This window comes from Marmota monax, unplaced genomic scaffold (genome assembly GCF_021218885.2).
Source record: "Marmota monax isolate L192 unplaced genomic scaffold, Marmota_monax_Labrador192_F-V1.1 WCK01_AAM20220418_F8-fsc00181, whole genome shotgun sequence".
In the NCBI taxonomy this organism is placed as follows: domain Eukaryota; kingdom Metazoa; phylum Chordata; class Mammalia; order Rodentia; family Sciuridae; genus Marmota; species Marmota monax.
The window spans coordinates 2562086-2580002 of NW_026694276.1; the positions used below are offsets into that span (position 1 = coordinate 2562086).

Below are 17917 nucleotides of genomic sequence, written 5' to 3' on the forward strand. Positions count from 1 at the left end.
CATAGGTATTTAATATACTGCAGAGAGAGGGGAACACAATATTTAGCAGACTTGCAAAGATTCTGGGATGGGGCTGTAGCTCAGTGATAGAGCGCTCACATGTGTGAGGCACTGGGTTTGATCCTTGGCACCACATAAAAATAAATACATAAAAAGATATTGGGTCCATTTACAACTAAAAAAGTATTAAAAAAAACTTCCAAAGATTTTCTCTTCAACATTTCCCAAAACAGTCATTCAGTCAGTGCTTAGGACTCCACTATCCTCTCAAAGATGTCCAGTCAGTACAAAGCATTGGGAAGTGCTCTTTTAGGTTGATTACAAATCTACTCCCCTGGAGCTCCCACCTATTGGTCCTCATTTTGTGCTCTTGTGACAGTAAAGTCAGATATACTTATTTTACTTTTCTGTTTTTTAACTTTATTTTATTTATTTATACATGGTGCTGAGAATGGAACCCAGGGCCTTACATGTGCGAGGCGAGCGCTCTACAGCTGAGCCATAACCCCAGCCCCAGATCTACTTATTTTCTATGAGACAGTTCCTCAACTATCTGAAACACTCTAGCACTTCAGTTATTTCTCATGTAAAAGGATGCATGGTCTTTACTCAATATTTTTCTTTTTCTAAACCCCTATTCCGGTAATAAATTTCCTTAATATTAAAGAAATAAAAAATGTGTTATGACATATCTCCTAATCCAAGAAGAGTAGCGATGGTTTCTCACTTCTGTTAAAGGGGTTTTGTAAGAATTGAGTAAAATTAGGAATGTAAAATATACATGCATATATATATATATACACATATAGTATATATATGCTATACATGCATATTTTATATACTATATAAGCATATATATATAATTCTCAGCATTTGAAGACCTTCATCTCCCCCCCACCCTCTTGTACTGAGGAACTGAATTCAGGTGTATGTTATCACTGAGCCACATTCCAGCCCTTTTTAAAATTTTGGGTCCTCGCCAAGTTGCCCAAATTCGTTTTGAATTTGAGATTCTCTTGCCTTGTGTGCAAGGCTTACTGATATAATGGCATAAAATGCCATTAGTGGCATAAAATGGTATTAGCAAAAGTTTTACAAGGCATGAATACCTAGTAATGAGACTGAATTTTGCAGACTTAGAACTAGAAAGCCACAGCTTGAAAAATAGAGTATATGCATGAGAATTATGTTTCTTATCTTTTATATACAATTATCTTGAGGCAAGTGTAAATGGTCCAGGTCTACTAAGCCATTTAGTGTATCACATATTGGAACCAGTTTCCTATAACTAACATTCAGGAAAAGTCATACTATATAGATTTATGTATTTGTTTTCTAAAACATAAAGCTGAGAAAGCATACAACTCAAAACGTAAGCAGCATTAAAGTCTAGTGATTAAAAATGGACCCTGGAGCCTGCCTGCCTCCTGGTTCTGTACTTACTAGCTGACTAACTTTCAACATTTCTTTGTGTTTCTATTTCTTCAGGCATAAAATGACAGTAATAATAACAACAGTGGTAATAATAGCAATAGTGATGAGAAAATAATAGTACTACTTCCTCATAAGATTATTTTGAGGATTAACATAAAGACTTAAAAATATATTAGGAAAGTGCTCAAATAAATGTTAGCTACTAGTTGATCACAGCTATTATAATAATGTGAATTGATGATTCCGTTTCCAGCGAGGATATAAAGAGTTCTTTTTACATCTTTATTTATATTAATATAAAGTTGACATACAAAAATTGTGCACTCAATTATATATTTCATCATGTGTTATTACATTATGTTATTACATCATAGTGTACAATGATGTTTGATATATGTGTACATTGTGAAATAGTTCAATTAAGTTAATAATTTCACCAATCACTTGTTTTTTGTTGTCAGAACATTTATTATCCACTCTCAGCAATTTATAAATGTACATTAACTCTAATAATTATGATATAAAATATATCTCTGGGACTTATTCATTCTAACAGAAATTAGAAATTCCCCATACTTTCCACCCCTATGCTCTGGAGAGGGTGGAAAGATGGTGGAAAGACCACCATTCTCTTCTCTGCTTCCATGAGTTGGCCTTTTTCATGTTACACATGTGCACTGTCTATGCCTGGCTTACCTCATTTAGCATAATGTCCTCCAGGTTCATCCACCTTGTCACAAATGACAGGATTTATTTCTTTTTAAAGACTGAATATTATTCCATTGGATATACCACATTTTAAAAATCCATTCATCTGTTACAGACAGGTTGTTTCAGTGTCTTGGCTATTGTGAATAATGCTGCAGTGAACGTGGGAGTGCAGACTTCTCTTCAGCATACTGATTTCATTGCCTTTGGATATACACCCAGAAGGGCGATTGCTGGAACCAGGGTGTAAACAATTATCTGCCATATGGTCAAACAACATTTTCTAATATTGGTTACTTTTGATATTTGATACTTATTAGTGTTTTTTTCATCATCAAAACTCAATTTAATGAAAAAGGGTAAACTGGCAGTATATGTCAAAGGTTTTAAAAACATGCATGCATTACTAGATAGTTCCATTTCTAAGTGTTAATCCTAAATAATCATGCACCAAATTGGGCTATATGGATGCTTATGGTGGTTTATTTATAAAAATATTAATTACAAAGGAAAAAAAGGGCTGGGGATATGGCCCAGAGGTAGAGGTCCAATACCCAGCATCTCAAAACAACAACAAAAACCTGACTGCTACAAAAAGGTTGGTATAATAAATCATGGAAATTAATAAAATAGAATGATATGCATCTATTTAAAACATTTTAGTTTTTATTAGCACATTATAATTATACATAATAGTGGAGTTCATTCTGATACAATCATACATGACTGGAATGCAATTTGCTCCATTTCAGTCCCAGATACTCCCTCTTTCCCTCCCCTCTTCCCTGTCTCTATTCCCTTCCTCTACTCTACTGTAATCTTCCTTCTATGTATTTATTGTTTTTTTAAATTGGTGCTTTATAGGAGCACATAAAGGTGGAATTTATCATGGTACAATCATATATGTACAGATCATAAATTTGGTCAATTTCATTCTGCATCCTCCCTTTTACAGTCCCTCCTCCTTCCCCTTCAATCCTCCTCTTCTACTACATTGGTCTCCCTTCTATTTGCAAGGGGCGTCCGCCTTTTCCCCCTTATTTTACTCTAGCTTCAGCATATGAGAGAAAACATTTGCTCTTGATTTTCTGAGTCTCGTTTACTTCACAAATGCCATGATTTCATTCCTCTTTATGGCTGAGTAGAATTCCATTATATATATTACATTTTCTTGATCCTTTCATCTGTTGATGGTCACCTGGACTGTTCTATTACTCCGCTATGGTGCACTGCACTGCTATAAACATTGGTATGCACGGATCACTATAGTATACTAATTTTAAATATTTAATGATATAGAAGTAAAAATGTATTAAGTATATTATGATCTTTTTTTAAAAAAAGCTGATGTTTGTGGAGGGGGGTATGCATATATGTCTATGTATGTATGTATGTATATGTGGGGACTGATAGAGGTTCCTAGGTCATACACCAAAATATCAGTAATAGTGTTTATTTCTGGATTGCTCATTTATGGGCAATTTTTGTTTTTTTCTTTTTGCTTTTCTAAGTTTTCCACATGAGTCTATATTCTGTTGAAGTATGGAAAATTAGTAAAAAGAAATAAACAATGCAGTGAATTAAAATCTTGAAAACAGGGAGGGGGCACGGGGTAGGAATGACGGTGAAATGAGTTAGTCATCATTACCCTAGGTACATGTACAAAGACACGAATGGTGTGAAAATACTTTGTGTACAATCAATGACTTGAAAAATTGTGCTCTATATGTGTAATATGAAATAAATTGCATTCTGCCATCATGTATAACAAATTACAATAAATAATTTAGTTAAAATAATAAACAAATAAATATTTGTTATACAAGTTTTAAAAACAAAATCTTGAAAACAAAGACAGTCTTTGACAAAAAAAAAAAAAAAAAAAAAAGAGAAATATTTTTAGCTTGTTTACAAAGTAAAAGATCCAATACACAGATGTGTTCAATAGCTTCCTGGACACTCCCTGAATTCACATGTGTTTTTGCCACAAACTCATGTGAAACCTGAAAAATTACTTCAGCTATTAGTATCCCCACACACACAGATGAAGAAATAGGGGAAATTGGCCTAAAATATGTAGAAAACATTTCTTCCTTTATTTAAGCAGAACAGAATTAAATCTATCCTGACAGTCTTTTTTTTTTAGAGAGAGAGAGAGAAAGAGAATTTTTTTTTAATATTTATTTTTTAGTTTTCAGCGGACACAACATCTGTTGTTTGTATGTGGTGCTGAGGATCGAACCCAGGCTGCATACACGCCAGGCGAGCATGCTACCGCTTGAGCCACATCCCAGCCCCTATCCTGACAGTCTTAATAAAACTTCAAAAGTTATTTAAAATGTTTACAAAAGAAGAACTCTAAAAAGATTCAAATAATATAATATTTTGTCTAAGAAATCTTTGAAAATATTTTATTATGCAAGAATTTGGCTTCAGTTGAATAGACGAATATAATTGTACAATGTATTTTCCAAACGTATAATAATTGTAGTTATGTAAAATCTAACCATTTACCCTGACCATTTTAATAACAATTATAGTTGGATACAGTGGCTCTCCCCTGTAATCCCAAGGGCTGGGAGCGTGGCAGGTTACGGCAGGAGGATCCCAAGTTCAAAGTCAGACTCAGCATTTAGTGAGGCTCTAAGCAACTTAACAAGAACCTGTCTCAAAATAAAACATAAAAATGGCTGGAGATGAGGCTCAGTGGTTAATTGCCCTTGGGTTCAATTCCCAGTACCAAAATAATAATAACAACATCATTCATTACAAATAAATACCTTTTAGTCTTATTTCTTTTTAACCTCTTCACTGAACAAACATTCCCCGGAGAAACTGGATCCTTCTAAGATTAATTTTCACTAACAATCACTAAAAGGGCAAAACAGTATAAGGAAGACCTAAGTGAGAAATAAGCAGGCTTGTATGGCTCCCATAGACTAGAATTTAAGAAACACATTTATCACAATAAATGTGACTTCAACTGCTTGTCGGATTCACTGTCACCTCAAATGTATCATGTTATCAACTTAACTCTTCATATCTTCTACCATCATATTCAATATTCCTCTTAAACAAAACAAAGAGTTGTCTGGACTTCCTTATTTCTCTCCTGGCATCAAGGGATCTGTCACAGCATTTTCATTTATCAGTCACTCATATGAGAAACTTTGAGTTCAGGATCTCATTAGCTCCTGCCTGCGTTATTTTAATAGGCTCCTAATTTGTCTCCTCATCTCATCTATTATCACTTGAATTCAAAAGCATCAGCCTGCCAGCAAGCTCAAATATCACTTTAATCACATTACAACTCAGTTCGAGAATTCTAGCTTGAATTTTATCCTATGAGCCGTGGAAAGCAAACTCTTTATAACGGCATTCAAAGGCTTTTTCTAAACTTATCTTCTGCTTCTGTTCAACATGAACTCTGTGGAATCAGGATGATCTAGAACCAATTCTATGAATGTCTTGCTCAAGCTGCCCTCCCACCTCACTTTCTTGTCAATGCAAATTCATCCTCCCAGCATGCTCAACTGAAATGCAAATACAGTTTCCAGTAACCAGTACAGCTGTAAATGAACTCTTTTCCTTTAGAATTTCAACAACCCTCACATATTGTCTGACCCACAGGCAGGGCAGCAAGTCATACTGACTCCTACTGACAAATAATTATTTTTATTAACTTGAGGTAATTTTTTGTGGACCCTTTATTTGTTGTACTTCTCACAGCTCCTAACAGCTAGAAAACTGGTAAATGCACAATTAATATTTGGTGAACAATGAATTATTTGCATATTTAGGTTTTATACAAAGCCAAGTGTGTGGTGTGTGTGTATGTGTGTGTGTGTGTGTGTGTGAGAGAGAATTTTCTATATATCTCCAAGACGTTTCTCTAACAAAACAAATATTATTTTACATTAGTTCATGTATGGGGGTTCCCAAGGCCATCCCTGGGTTTGGTGATTCCTTAGGAGAACTCACAGGACTTAGCATATAGTTGTATTATGGCTATGATTTATTACAGCAACAGGATACAAAGCAGACTCAGCCACAATTTCTTTAGCATTAAATTGTGACATGTGTTGTCTATTAGGAAAATTCATTAGAGACTCAGTGCTGAAGGTTTTTATTAGGTTGGTTACTTTAGCACCCTTTACTTAATTTGGACCCAAATGCATGACTCTCAGAAGGTGTTTATCACGAATCACACTTTGTGCAGTCTAGGCACACTGAGCAGCTTGTATCATTTAGATGAAGTTTTATATCATATAGTATCATCAAGGGTGAAGCTTATCACAGGACAATTTTTCATTTACACTCAGGTTCCCAGACACTAGCCAAGGGCAACCTGGTAAACCTTTCTAAAAACAGCAGTCTTGAGTGTGCTTTATTATACCTTTTACATATTATTGATTTCACATTTTTATGGAAGAAATGTTACAGTGTTTAAATGTTTCTGATTTAAAGGGTCCCACAAACAGATTTTTAGAAATTAAAGCCTAGCATTTAATTACAGTTGCATTCCTAGACTGACATCCACTAGGTAAGAGTAATGCAATTTTAAAATAATTTACTTACCACTGGTATTTCAGGATTTCTTTTTTCTCTTGTAAAATGAGGAATATTTCTTAAATCAACATTTTTGTACTTGTTAAGAAAAAGGAATTAAGTATAACATCTAAAGCAAACAGACCTTCCTGAACAAGTTCGTCATCTCCTCTTTAAATGCCAACTGGACGCCAAAGCACTATTAGGTGTCTTAGGCACATCACCTTACTAAATTCTCAAAATCACCTCAAGTGTCAGCGACTGTTTCAATTTTACAGATTTTTAACTTTGAGAGCCTAAGTAACCACAACCAGGTCTACCACGGTGGAACTGGGATTAGGCTTAAACCTACCTCATTCCAAACTCTTGTTCTTAGCTTTATGCTAATTCTCTCTACCTAACTTCAAAGGCACATACTACTTATTTTGAATCATTTCCCTCAAACTGTTTTTTTGTTTGTTTGTTTGGCTGTACCAAGCACTATTCTTTTTTTCCATAAATACAAATTTGTAATGATAAGAACTGAGGAGGAGGGATGGAGCTGTAGCTTAGTGGCAGAGCACTTGCCTAGCCTGTGTGAGGCACTGGGTTCGATCCTTAGCACCACATAAAAATAAAGGCATTCTGTCCATCTACAACTACAAAAATAAAAAAAATTAAAAAAAAGAATTGAGAATGGGGGGTGATGAATCAAGAATCAGAGTTTTCTCATTCTCTGCTCAGCCTAAAAAGTTTAAAAAAAAAAAAAAGGAAAAAAAAATCAAGCAATATGCTTACCTGTGTTTACCTTGATTAAAGCCAGATTTTAGTTGGAAGAGAAAGGGTGAAGCTTATCACAGGATAGTTTTTCATTTCCAAGTCTTGCAGAAGATGAATCAAATGATACCCACTGCACCTTAAATCCATTAGGAAGCTGCCTATTTAGAAACTCTTCAGCACAGAACACACTTTCCCCCTTTATCTGGCATCACCCTGTTTGAAGTTACACCTGTATCAGAATCTCGGCATTACACATATCATCTGTGGGGACTTTGAGTCATTTATTCACAAAATGTGGATCCCTAGGCTTGCTGTGAGAATTAAATAGGATAGTATATTTCAGGAGGATCGCAAGTTCAAAGCCAGACTCAGCAATGGTGAGGTGCTAAGCAACTCAGCCAGACAATGTGTATAAATACAAAATACAAAATAGGGCTGGGGATGTGGCTCAGTGGTCCAGTACTCCTGAGTTCAATCCCCGGTATGAAAAAAAAAATTATATTCAAAAGGCCTAGTGGACATGTTTTCTGCAATGACTAAATAACTGACTTTAAGAAGGTAGTCGGCAAGTGTCCTGACCACCAGGTGTCACCATTGGGCCAAAAGTACTCACCTATCTGCTCCAGGTAGGGGGGTAGAATCCAGCAGCAAAACTGTCACTTTCACCTACAGTACATTCAGAATTGATATAGGCTTTTTGGTACCTTGGGAGCTGGTATTATACATATATGTATATATATTATTTGCACCATTCATTGTTCTCTTACAGGTGTACTAAAATATAATTAATTAGATGAATACCCTCAGATTTGTTACCACAATTTAATTTTTAAGATTATCCTCAGTGGACTATTTATTAATTTTGAGAATCAATAGTGCTTTATATATCCTTTGGTTTAGCCAACCAGACATTATCGGGCTTCTATAGACTTCAATGTTGCCACAGTGGACAATTTTGTGGCTCCAATTCCACAATCCATTGACATTATTTCCTTCACAATTTTAATGGGATGACAGATAAAAAAGAAAGTACAATATTTTTAGTGTAAAAATAAAGTCTATGACCACTGTACGTGGGTTAAACAAAGATTGTTAACCCTTCTCCTTGACCTCAGAACTAAAAAATTCAGTTATTAACTTTTTGTTTTCTATTTTCTTGAAAAGAAAAAAACACCCTAGGGCAAATCTGTCAATCTATGAATAACCCTGAAATCACTCAAGGAACACTGCCACACCTGGCTGCATTCTGGAACCTACTAATGTCTCTCCCAGAGAGTGCATGGGGCACACAAGGAGGAGCTCATTTCAAAATGAGCTCAGAGGTTGGGCTTCCCTCCTGGTTCTAAGTCCCCCACATTGAGACTCACAGTGGTCACTTCAAGATAGGTAATTTGATGAGCATTAGCTCAGAGCTGGAGGTGCAATCTATAGTCTCATGGACTGTTTCCTCATCTGCTAGGAACACTTGCCTTAAATTAAGGCCGACCTGGCCTACCTCAGTCTCAATCTGGGCGTGCAAACCCCCCCCCCCCCCAGCCCACCAGAAAGAAGACTGACACCAAGCACAGGCTGTTCAGAGGGGGTGTTCTTGGAACTCGAGCAGCTGGGGTCATTTTTGTTTTTAACAACAGCTCCAATTGCACTTTGTATTTTACAAATATGGAAATGTCTTAAGGGAAACAAGAAGCATCCTCTCTCTCCCTTTGGCCATTGCACCCATTCCTAGAGAATTGGGAGGAAAGAGCTGTCACCAGGAACCATTTGGAGCCAGGAACGCAGAAGCCAAGGCCAACCTAGATAAACCCATTTGCGAAGCACTTTGTGCTGATCGATACATTCCTGACTGATTTCAGAACGGTCCCTGGAGGACAGCGAGCTCAGGAGGCTGGCTGCCTGGCTGGAACGAAGGGGCCAAGGGAAGGGATGCTGTCCATGAACCAGCCAAGGCTGCGCAGGCGGGGCGCGGGGCTCAGGAGGCGCTGGAGGCGCGGAGGGCGCCTTACCTGGAGGACTCCGCGGTGAAGCTGCCGCCGTCCAGCAGCCGCATCTTGCAGAAGAGGACCCCATTGACGAAGGGTACCGAGGAGAGCTCCTCGAGCTCGAAGTCCACCTTAAACTTAAACTTCTTCTTCTTCATCATTGTGAGAGCCAGGCGCCGGCGAGCGGGCTGCGCGGGCGGGCGCCGCCGCCTTAGCTCCGCTGAGCCCCGGATCCGCCCAGATCCATGGCCGGGGCCGCGAGCTGCGCGCGGGGGCGCGGCCGGGGGGCGCCGCGGGCCGACCGGGGCCGGGACCGCCGCCGCCGCCTCTCGCGGCAGCCCGGGCCGGAGCGCGGCGGCTGCGGCACGGACCCCGGCCGCCTTCGGCAAGCGGTTGTGCTGCAGCTCGCCCGGGGAAAGAGCGCCCTTTGGTGCGCACCTCGCCGCTGTCGCCACCCTTCTGAGAGCGGCGAGAGGCGAAGCTCAGAGTAAGGTCGCAGTCTCCGCCTCAGCCACTCGGGCCGGGGCGCCCCCAGCGGCCGCGATGTGCAGCGCACCGCCCGGCGGAAGCGGGAGGCACGGGGAGGGCGGGGAGATTCGCGGCGGGCGGGCGCCTCGCGGGGGAAACTAATCCGCGACGGCAGTTAGCGCGTCACGCCTCTCCGGGGTTAAAAAAAGACGAACGCAGCCAAAAAAGCTTCCTTCTACAGCTTCCTCGGCGCCTTTGCTTTCAGTTTTTCCCCCGCCTCGTTTCTCCCCCTCCCCTTCCAGCGATTTCTTTCCCTTGGGTTTTAGAGTTAATAGAGACCCTCAGAATATGACGTTATTTTAGTCAAATTGAAATCCAAAAACTAAAATCCAAATATTAAAATTTCCTTTAAATACTCAACACTCGCGAACTTTCAAATATGACATGAAGAAGAGGAAAAAGGAAAGGAAGGGAAATGTGTTGAGGGCCTACCAAGTGCCCAGCCCTGTACTGATACAGGCATTTTTTTTTTTTCTTATCTAATGCCTGTCACCCAGGGTAAAAAAAAAAAAAAAAAAAAAAAAAAAAAAGCGTAGAAGGAGTTAAAATCACACCTTCCCTTTTAAAATTTGCCCATATTCGGAATTGAAAATGCTTAAAATCAAATTCTTCAGGGTAAGCTTTTTTTTTTTCCCCTAAATCTTGCTACGTGCATAGCAATTACCTTTCAAGTATAAGCACATACAGTATCTTGTTAAAGTGTATGTTGACTTTGTTACACAAAGTTCAGGTTTTTAAACTGAGATTTTTATCCTTTAATCTCAAAGATTCTCTTGCAGTAACCTCTGAAAGGGTGTAATTGAAAAGATTCTCTTTCCTAGTTAATTCATTTATTCATTCATTCATATAAAATATTTTAATTGCATAAATGTCAATCACAGGCTCCTCCCAATGATTAAAAAAAAAAAAAACCTAAGAATTTTACCCTCTACTGATGGAGACATGTTTAGATCCAACATTAAAAGACATGGCATCAAGCCAGGTGCCCTAGCCGTCTACTCGGCTCAGCTACCCATCAAGCCCAGGTGCTTCTGAGGCTGAGGCAGGAGGATCACAAGTGGGAGGCCAGCCTGGGACACCGAGACCCTGCCTCAAAATTTTAACAAGCATGGGGGATCTATAGCTCAGTGGTAGAGTGCTTAACTAGCATGTGCAAGGTCCTGGGGTCGAACCCCAGAACTGCAAAAACATACAAAAAAAAAAAATCCCACAAGCAGACAAACTTAAGTAGAACTTAGGTAGAACTTGGAGGAAGAAGCAATGAATCGAAATTGACCAGTTTTCTGAATTTCAAAGAATGCAAAGGATTTGAGATAAAGGTGGGGGGAAAGTGTTCTTGGTAAAAGAAATAGGAAAAATAAAGACCCAGAAACAGAGTGTAAAATGTGAGAATGGATGAAACTTGTTGCCCAACAGGACAGGGGGCGGGGGACAGTGGGAAGAGTTGGAGGACTTTGAAGTTTGTCACTTGGACACCTGGGTGGACTGAGTACTGGAAGCAGGAGGAGGACAGGTTGGGAATGGAGAAATTATAATGAGACTTTATCTGAACTACTTGCAGGGAGAGAGGGCCAGCCTTAGCTCATGTGAAAGGTTAAGATTGAAAATATGCTTTTGGGGATTGTGGTATTTACTGATGGCTGAAGTCCAAAAGGCAGATAAGAATGAGCTGCTCTGAAGAATAGTTAATGGGTAGACAGAGGAGGAGCCCATTGTGAAGGCTTCCAAGAACAAAGAGCCAGAGAAAGAGGAAAATCAAGAAAGAGAGATGACCTGGAAGCCAAGAGAGAGTTTTAACCATTCAACATTTGTAGTTACTAAGACCTACTGTGTGCCAGGCTGTTAGCTGGGATCTAGATACAAATGAATAAGAATAAGACATACAGGGGCTTACAAATGAATGGAAGAAAACAGAAAAGCAACAGATCAATGAGAGACAGAGACACATAGAGAGAGGTAAAGACTCATTCCCTGTCCTAGGGATCACAGTCTTGAAGGACACAGATAAGTAGGCAATTGTAGTATAATGTAACAGTGAATACTCTCTCTGTATAATGTACATAAAGACTGCAAAGGGAGAGTATTCTACCATCTCAGGGAAGCTTCTGAGGGTGACTTTTTGATGAGAGTGGGGGTGGGGAGCAGTTTCCAGCCTACTCTGAGTGTGCAGAGACTCAGAGGAAGAGAACACGTTGCAGAGGGAACTGAAATTACTTCTGTCTGGCTGCGGTTTACAGTGGGGGTGTGGTGACGGGTATACTTGGGAGCCATTGACGTTTTAAGGCAGAAGAAGGGCATCTTAGAAAGACCTCCAGCGGTAGTAAAACTGGAAGATGGGAGATGGTCTGTTATTCTATTTTGGGCTTATAGTCGAAAATTTTTGCTTATTAAACACCTACTATGAGTCAGGGTCAAAACAGACATCATGCTCAAAGTGTTTAGATGAGGGAAGTTTAATGAAAGGACCCTACAGAGTTGGGGGCAGGATCAAGAACTCACAGTTTGGTGGGGAGTTGAAAGGAGACAGAGATAAATATCCTGATCTGTGTCAACTCCTGTTTTCTCCTCTCCTGCTGGAGTCTCTCATGATCCCACCCAACCAAAACCAGAGGGCAAAGGAGCCTGGAATATGCAGTTCATACAGGACAGCCTTAGGAAGCACAGATGGTAAGGATAGGTAGTGGTAAAATGATAGGAAGTACCAGCACACACCCGATTCAGCCAGCATTTACTGTAGGAATCCACAACCACTCTAGATATTTCAAAACCCAAAGGAATTTCATCCAGCATTTCAGTGCTTCTGAGGTCCCTGGAAGGGATGGAGGAGTAGAAATCCCCAGAATAGTGAGTCCAAAGTCATATCAGTTATGATGAACATTACTAGTCTGGTCCTACTTTACTTCCTTTTAAAATTTTTTTATTTGTTTTTTTTTAAAATTATACATGACAGTAGAGTGTATTTTGACATATCATACATGCATGGAGCATAACTTCCCATTCTTGTGATTGTATATGATGTGGCATTACACTGGTCGTGTATTCATATATGAACACAGGAAAGTTATGTCCGATTCATTCTATTGTCTTTCCTATTCCCATTGCCCCTCTCTTCCCTTCATTCCCCTTTGTCTAATCCAATGAACTTCTATTTTTCCCTTCACCCCCCTCCTTATTGTGTGTTAGCATATGCATATCAGAACATTTGGCCTTTGATTTTTTGGGGATTGACTTGTTTCACTTAGCATGATTGTCTACAGTTCCATCCATTTGATGGCAAATGCCATAATTTCATTCTTATTTATGGCTGAGTAATATTTCATTATGTATGTATATCACATTTTCTTTATTCATTCATCTGTTGAAAGGCATGTAGGTTAGTTCCGTAGTTTAGGTATTGTGAATTGAGCTGTTATAAACATTGATGTGGCTGCATCACTATAGTACGCTGATTTTAAGTCCCTTGGGAATGTGCCCAGGGATGGGGTAACTGGGTCAAATGGTGGTTCCATTCCAAGTTTTCTGAGGAATCTCCTTACTGCTTTTCTTAATACTTGCACCAATTTGCAGTCCCATCAGCAATGTATGAGTGTACCTTTCCCCCCAAATCTTCACCAACATTTATTGTTATTTGTATTCTTGATAATTGACATTCTGATTGGAGTGAGATAAAATCTCAAGGTAGTTTTAATTTGCACTTCTCTAATTGCTAGAGATGTTGAACATTTTTTTCATGTATTTATTAACTGATTGTATTTCTTCTGTGATGTGCACATTCAGTTCCTTTGCCCATTTATTGATTGGGTTATTTATTTATAAGTTTTTTTTTTTGGTACTGGGATTGCATCAGGGGCACTTGACCACTGAACCACATCCCCACCCCTATTTTGTATTTTACTTAGAGACAGGGTCTCACTGAGTTGCTAAGTGCCTCACAGTTGCTGAGGCTGGATTTGAACTCACAATTCTCTTGTCTCAGTCTCCCAATCCATTGGGATTATAGGTGTGCAGCACCACGCCCAGATGGTGTTAAGTTTTTTGAGTTCTTTATATATCCTGGAAATTGATTCTCTGAGATGCAGGTGGCAAAGACTTTTTCCCCCCATTCTGTAGGCTCTCTCTTCACATTCTTGCTTCCTTTTGTGTGACTCATTTACTTCCAAATATGGAAGCTTACTATTTCTAGGCCCACAGGTAGACAGGACCATGTGACTAATTCTAGCCAATAATATCTGAGAGGAAGTAATGTGTTCCAGGATGACACCGTCGTCACAAGCTTGTGAACACTCTCTAGACTGTCTCTTCCCTGCCACAAAAGTCATGGAAGAGACCCTGGGGTAACATATAGTAGCTACAAAGTTAAAGCATCCTAGATTCTAAGAACATGGAGAGCAACTGTCCACATCTGCAGTAAACAATTTGGTGTGAGAAAGAAACTTTTACTGCATTAGGCCACTGAGATTTTGGGAATCATTTGTTACTTTTTTAAAAAATATTTTATTTTATATTTTTAGTTGAACACACTACCTTTATTTTATTTATTTATTTTTATGTGGTGCTGAGAATTGAACCTAGGGCCTCGCACATGTTAGACGAGTGTTTTACCACTGAGCCACAACCCCAGCCCTACCCCCACCCCAATCATTTGGTACTAATAAGCCTGGCTTATTCTGACTGGAATATACTTAGGATTAGACACTGTTATTGCTGATGTCAGCACTGGCTCTCACACCATGAAGACCATAAGGGGAGTGTGACTGTCATATACATGTCATCATACCTCACTTACAAGTGACCTGTAAATGCAGGAAGGTAACCTTCATTTACTTGTACATTTTTTTCTAAGTATATCTCTTTGGCAGACCTTATTTGTACCTAGAACTCAAGTGGGAAGGGATTCTAAGAAATGTCATTTTTAGCTTTTCAACTTCTTCAAACAGGAGGGTGGAGTGGAAGTTGGAAGGGGTACCAGTAATATACCCGTAATGCAAGTTCTTCAAAGGCAGGGATGATTTGCTAAGCATCTTTGTATGTTTTGTGTCCAGTCTGGGACCTGACATTAGTGAGTGTCAAAAAATATTTCTTGAAATGATCTGCAATTTATGGACCAATCCTAAGTTTTTTATCTCTCAGGTGAAATAATAGAATGTGAAATAAGTGCTAAAACTACTCGTTGCTAAAGATTTGAGAGTTCTGAAAGTACTCTGGACGATGAGAAGGAAATAGCAGAAGTTACCAATACAAAGGGGTGGAGGTGGACAGAAGAGAAAATAGCCATACCAAACAATTAGAGAATACCATTGTAAGTTAAGTTATTCACTGCAAATAAAACTCAAAACTGCAGTGGCTTAAATATGACAGGAGCTCATTGTTTCCTTAAAGACAGCAGGTAAACAGCCTGGAGCTCTGCCTTGGGAACTCCTTGACCCTTAGGAACTCATGCACTGTTACGTCATCATCTTTAATGTGTGGTTTTGACCAGATGGTTGAAGATAGCTGCTTCTGCTCCAACCACCATTTCTCAATTTCAGTCAGTGAGAAGATGGTAGGAAGAAAAGCACGCTCCCTCCCTTCAAGAACACTTCCTGGAAGATGCACACTCCTCCTTTATTTAACTCTCATTTAGGGGCTGGGGATGTGACTCAAGCGGTAGCGCACTTGCCTGGCATGTGTGCGGCCGGGTTCGATCCTAAGCACCACATACAAACAAAGATGTTGTGTCCTCTGAAAACTAAAAAATAAATATTAAAATTCTCTCTCTCTCTCTCTCTCTCTTTAAAAATAAATCTCATTTAAATGAATGTGCAATGTGAACAGAAGTGATGGTACTGATAGACCCAACCTGATATTTTCTTAAAATTGGGAGCAATCTCGCCACAAAGCCATGAAAAGATAATTTCAGCTTTACTATAAATTACTGCAAATTCTGAATCTGCTTGGAATGCCTGCCCGTGCCTTGAACTCACCCATGCCTGGCTCTCTGACCAGAGAGCAGCCCTCTCTGAAACTTTAGTGACACCTCATAAATATCGGCCTTCCCTGGCCAGACAACGACTCTCTCTTAGGCTCTAATGGTCCTCATAAATTCTGATGTTGGGGCCAGCAAAAAGTGTAAACTACCATTAGTGTGATGCTCGTCAGAGTTTGTTATCTGTAACCCCCCTTTGTGTAACTTTCTGGGCTATAAAGCTGGGCTGCAGGAAAGCTGGGGTTGCTGTCTTGTTCCCGCCGTTTTGGGAGGGAGAGGCAGCCTGGCCGGTCGAAATGCTTTAATTTGATTTTAATTGGAGTCAGTGGTCTTTTCTTGCGTCATGGTCTAACATTTTGGAGGCCCCAGCGAGATGACCCTGCCCGACCAGATCACAAGACCAGAGTGCTGGAAATTCTGAAGCCGGCCTTCGCTCCAGGGCTCCGGGCTGGAGAGCCACTCTAGGGGGTGCGCAACTTGAGATGTTCCAAGGCCTCCGAGTGAGCCTTCAGTCCCCGGAGCACTGTAGTGAACTGCCGCACTAAAACTATCAGCAAGCACCTGGTGGAGGAGGCCTCCATAGGTAAGTGGCGCCTTTATAACATCTGGTATCCGGTTAAGGGAGATCTCTTCTGATGACAGAGAGGTGGCCTGGCGAGGCTCACATATACTCCTGTCCGGGACAGTAGCGAGAAATCATTCGGTCCTCTGTTCTGTTCTGTAGGGAATTCCTCTGAAAGGGTAGAGAGGTGCTGACGGGCACGCACGCGCTCCTACCCTGGGAGCTTTAGCAAGACGTTGCATTGCTCCTCTGTTTTTCTGTTTCAGCACTGGGTTACTGTTTTTTTGTGTTTTGTTCTATGTTCTATATGTTTTTTGTTTGTTTTTGTGCGTTTTGTTGTGTGATTTCTGTGGTAAAAACTTAAGGATATTGGACGTAAAAATGGGTGATAAAGCAAGTAAGCCTGCCACCCCTTTGGACTGTGTTTTAAGGAACTGCGATGAACTTTACCCCCCTTTGTTAAGTAGGATGAGAGAAGCCCCTGGCTGGCTGCTGGAGCACACCCACTGCAGAGGGCAATGCCTGCTGGGGATCTAAGAACTGAGTATCTCCCAGGTCAACAAGTGAGACTCCTTTAAAACCCCTTGTCCCTCCAGATCAAAAGAGTCACAACTTTTGGGCAGAGTCCCCTGTGTTTCTCCTTTGTTAGCAAAGCAATAAACCTCCATTTTTCTTTTTCTCAAAACCCTGTCCTCATTATTAAATTGGCATTAATTGGCTTCAAGGTCAGGAACCGAACTTTAAGTTACAAATTTTGATACCCCCCCAGACCCCGGAACTTTTTGAGAGCTGACTACTGAAATGTTAGGAGATGGAGCGTGCCTGGGGTGGAACTGAACCACAGGAGCTAATCCTGTAAGTAAAAGGAGGGACTGAGGGACTCCCAGCAGCTGCCGAAGCCCTGTTGCTTTGGGGAATTCCCTCCTTCCTTTCCTGCACTGTAAGGATTATGCCACCTCTGTCTTCTTAAAAAAAGAGAAAAAGAAAAAGGGGACACTAAATGAAGTAAAGTCGCCATGGAGACCCTTGATTTTACATTTCAGGTTGCCCCTCTGTGAAAACATCTGGTCCCCTTGTGGGGACATCTATGGTGCCACTGGTGTAGGAAATTTTTCTCTTATCTGCTCTGTTTTAAAGGTTTCTGTCTGTCAGCCATAGTCTGGAGCTCCTTTCTGTCTGTCCTGTGTCTTTGTTTCTGGCTCTTTAAGACATGTGCAATAGTGTGTTGATATTATAAATTGTTTCTTGAGAATGATCTTGGCTGAATGTGTGTCTAAAAGATGATGTTTATTGTAACAATCTGGTATCTGAATGGGTTTTTGAAGCATTGCATAATCTTGCAGTTAAAAGTTGGGTTTAGGTAATTGTTTAGTTTATGATTTCAGATAATTCATGCCAGAGAACTTAAATACTTAGGATGGAAAACTAAAGAAC

The 17917-nt window shown here is 40.0% G+C and overlaps 2 protein-coding genes across 2 annotated transcripts in view; one reads left to right on the forward strand and one right to left on the reverse strand.

Moving 5' to 3' along the window:
- Eeig2 (EEIG family member 2) overlaps positions 1 to 9665 on the reverse strand; it is a 90161-nt gene extending 80496 nt beyond the window's left edge. The window contains exon 1 of the mRNA XM_046467285.2: positions 9453 to 9665. Within this exon, the coding sequence (XP_046323241.1) occupies positions 9453 to 9589 (137 nt within the window). The 5' untranslated portion in view covers positions 9590 to 9665. The remainder of the gene's footprint in view (positions 1 to 9452) is intronic.
- Positions 9666 to 9673: 8 nt separating this feature from the next.
- The window catches only part of LOC124108666 (rho GTPase-activating protein 29-like), a 52827-nt gene continuing 44583 nt past the window's right edge, over positions 9674 to 17917 (forward strand). Inside the window, 1 exon segment of the mRNA XM_046467148.1 lies at positions 9674 to 9915. Coding sequence (XP_046323104.1) covers positions 9674 to 9915 — 242 coding nt within the window.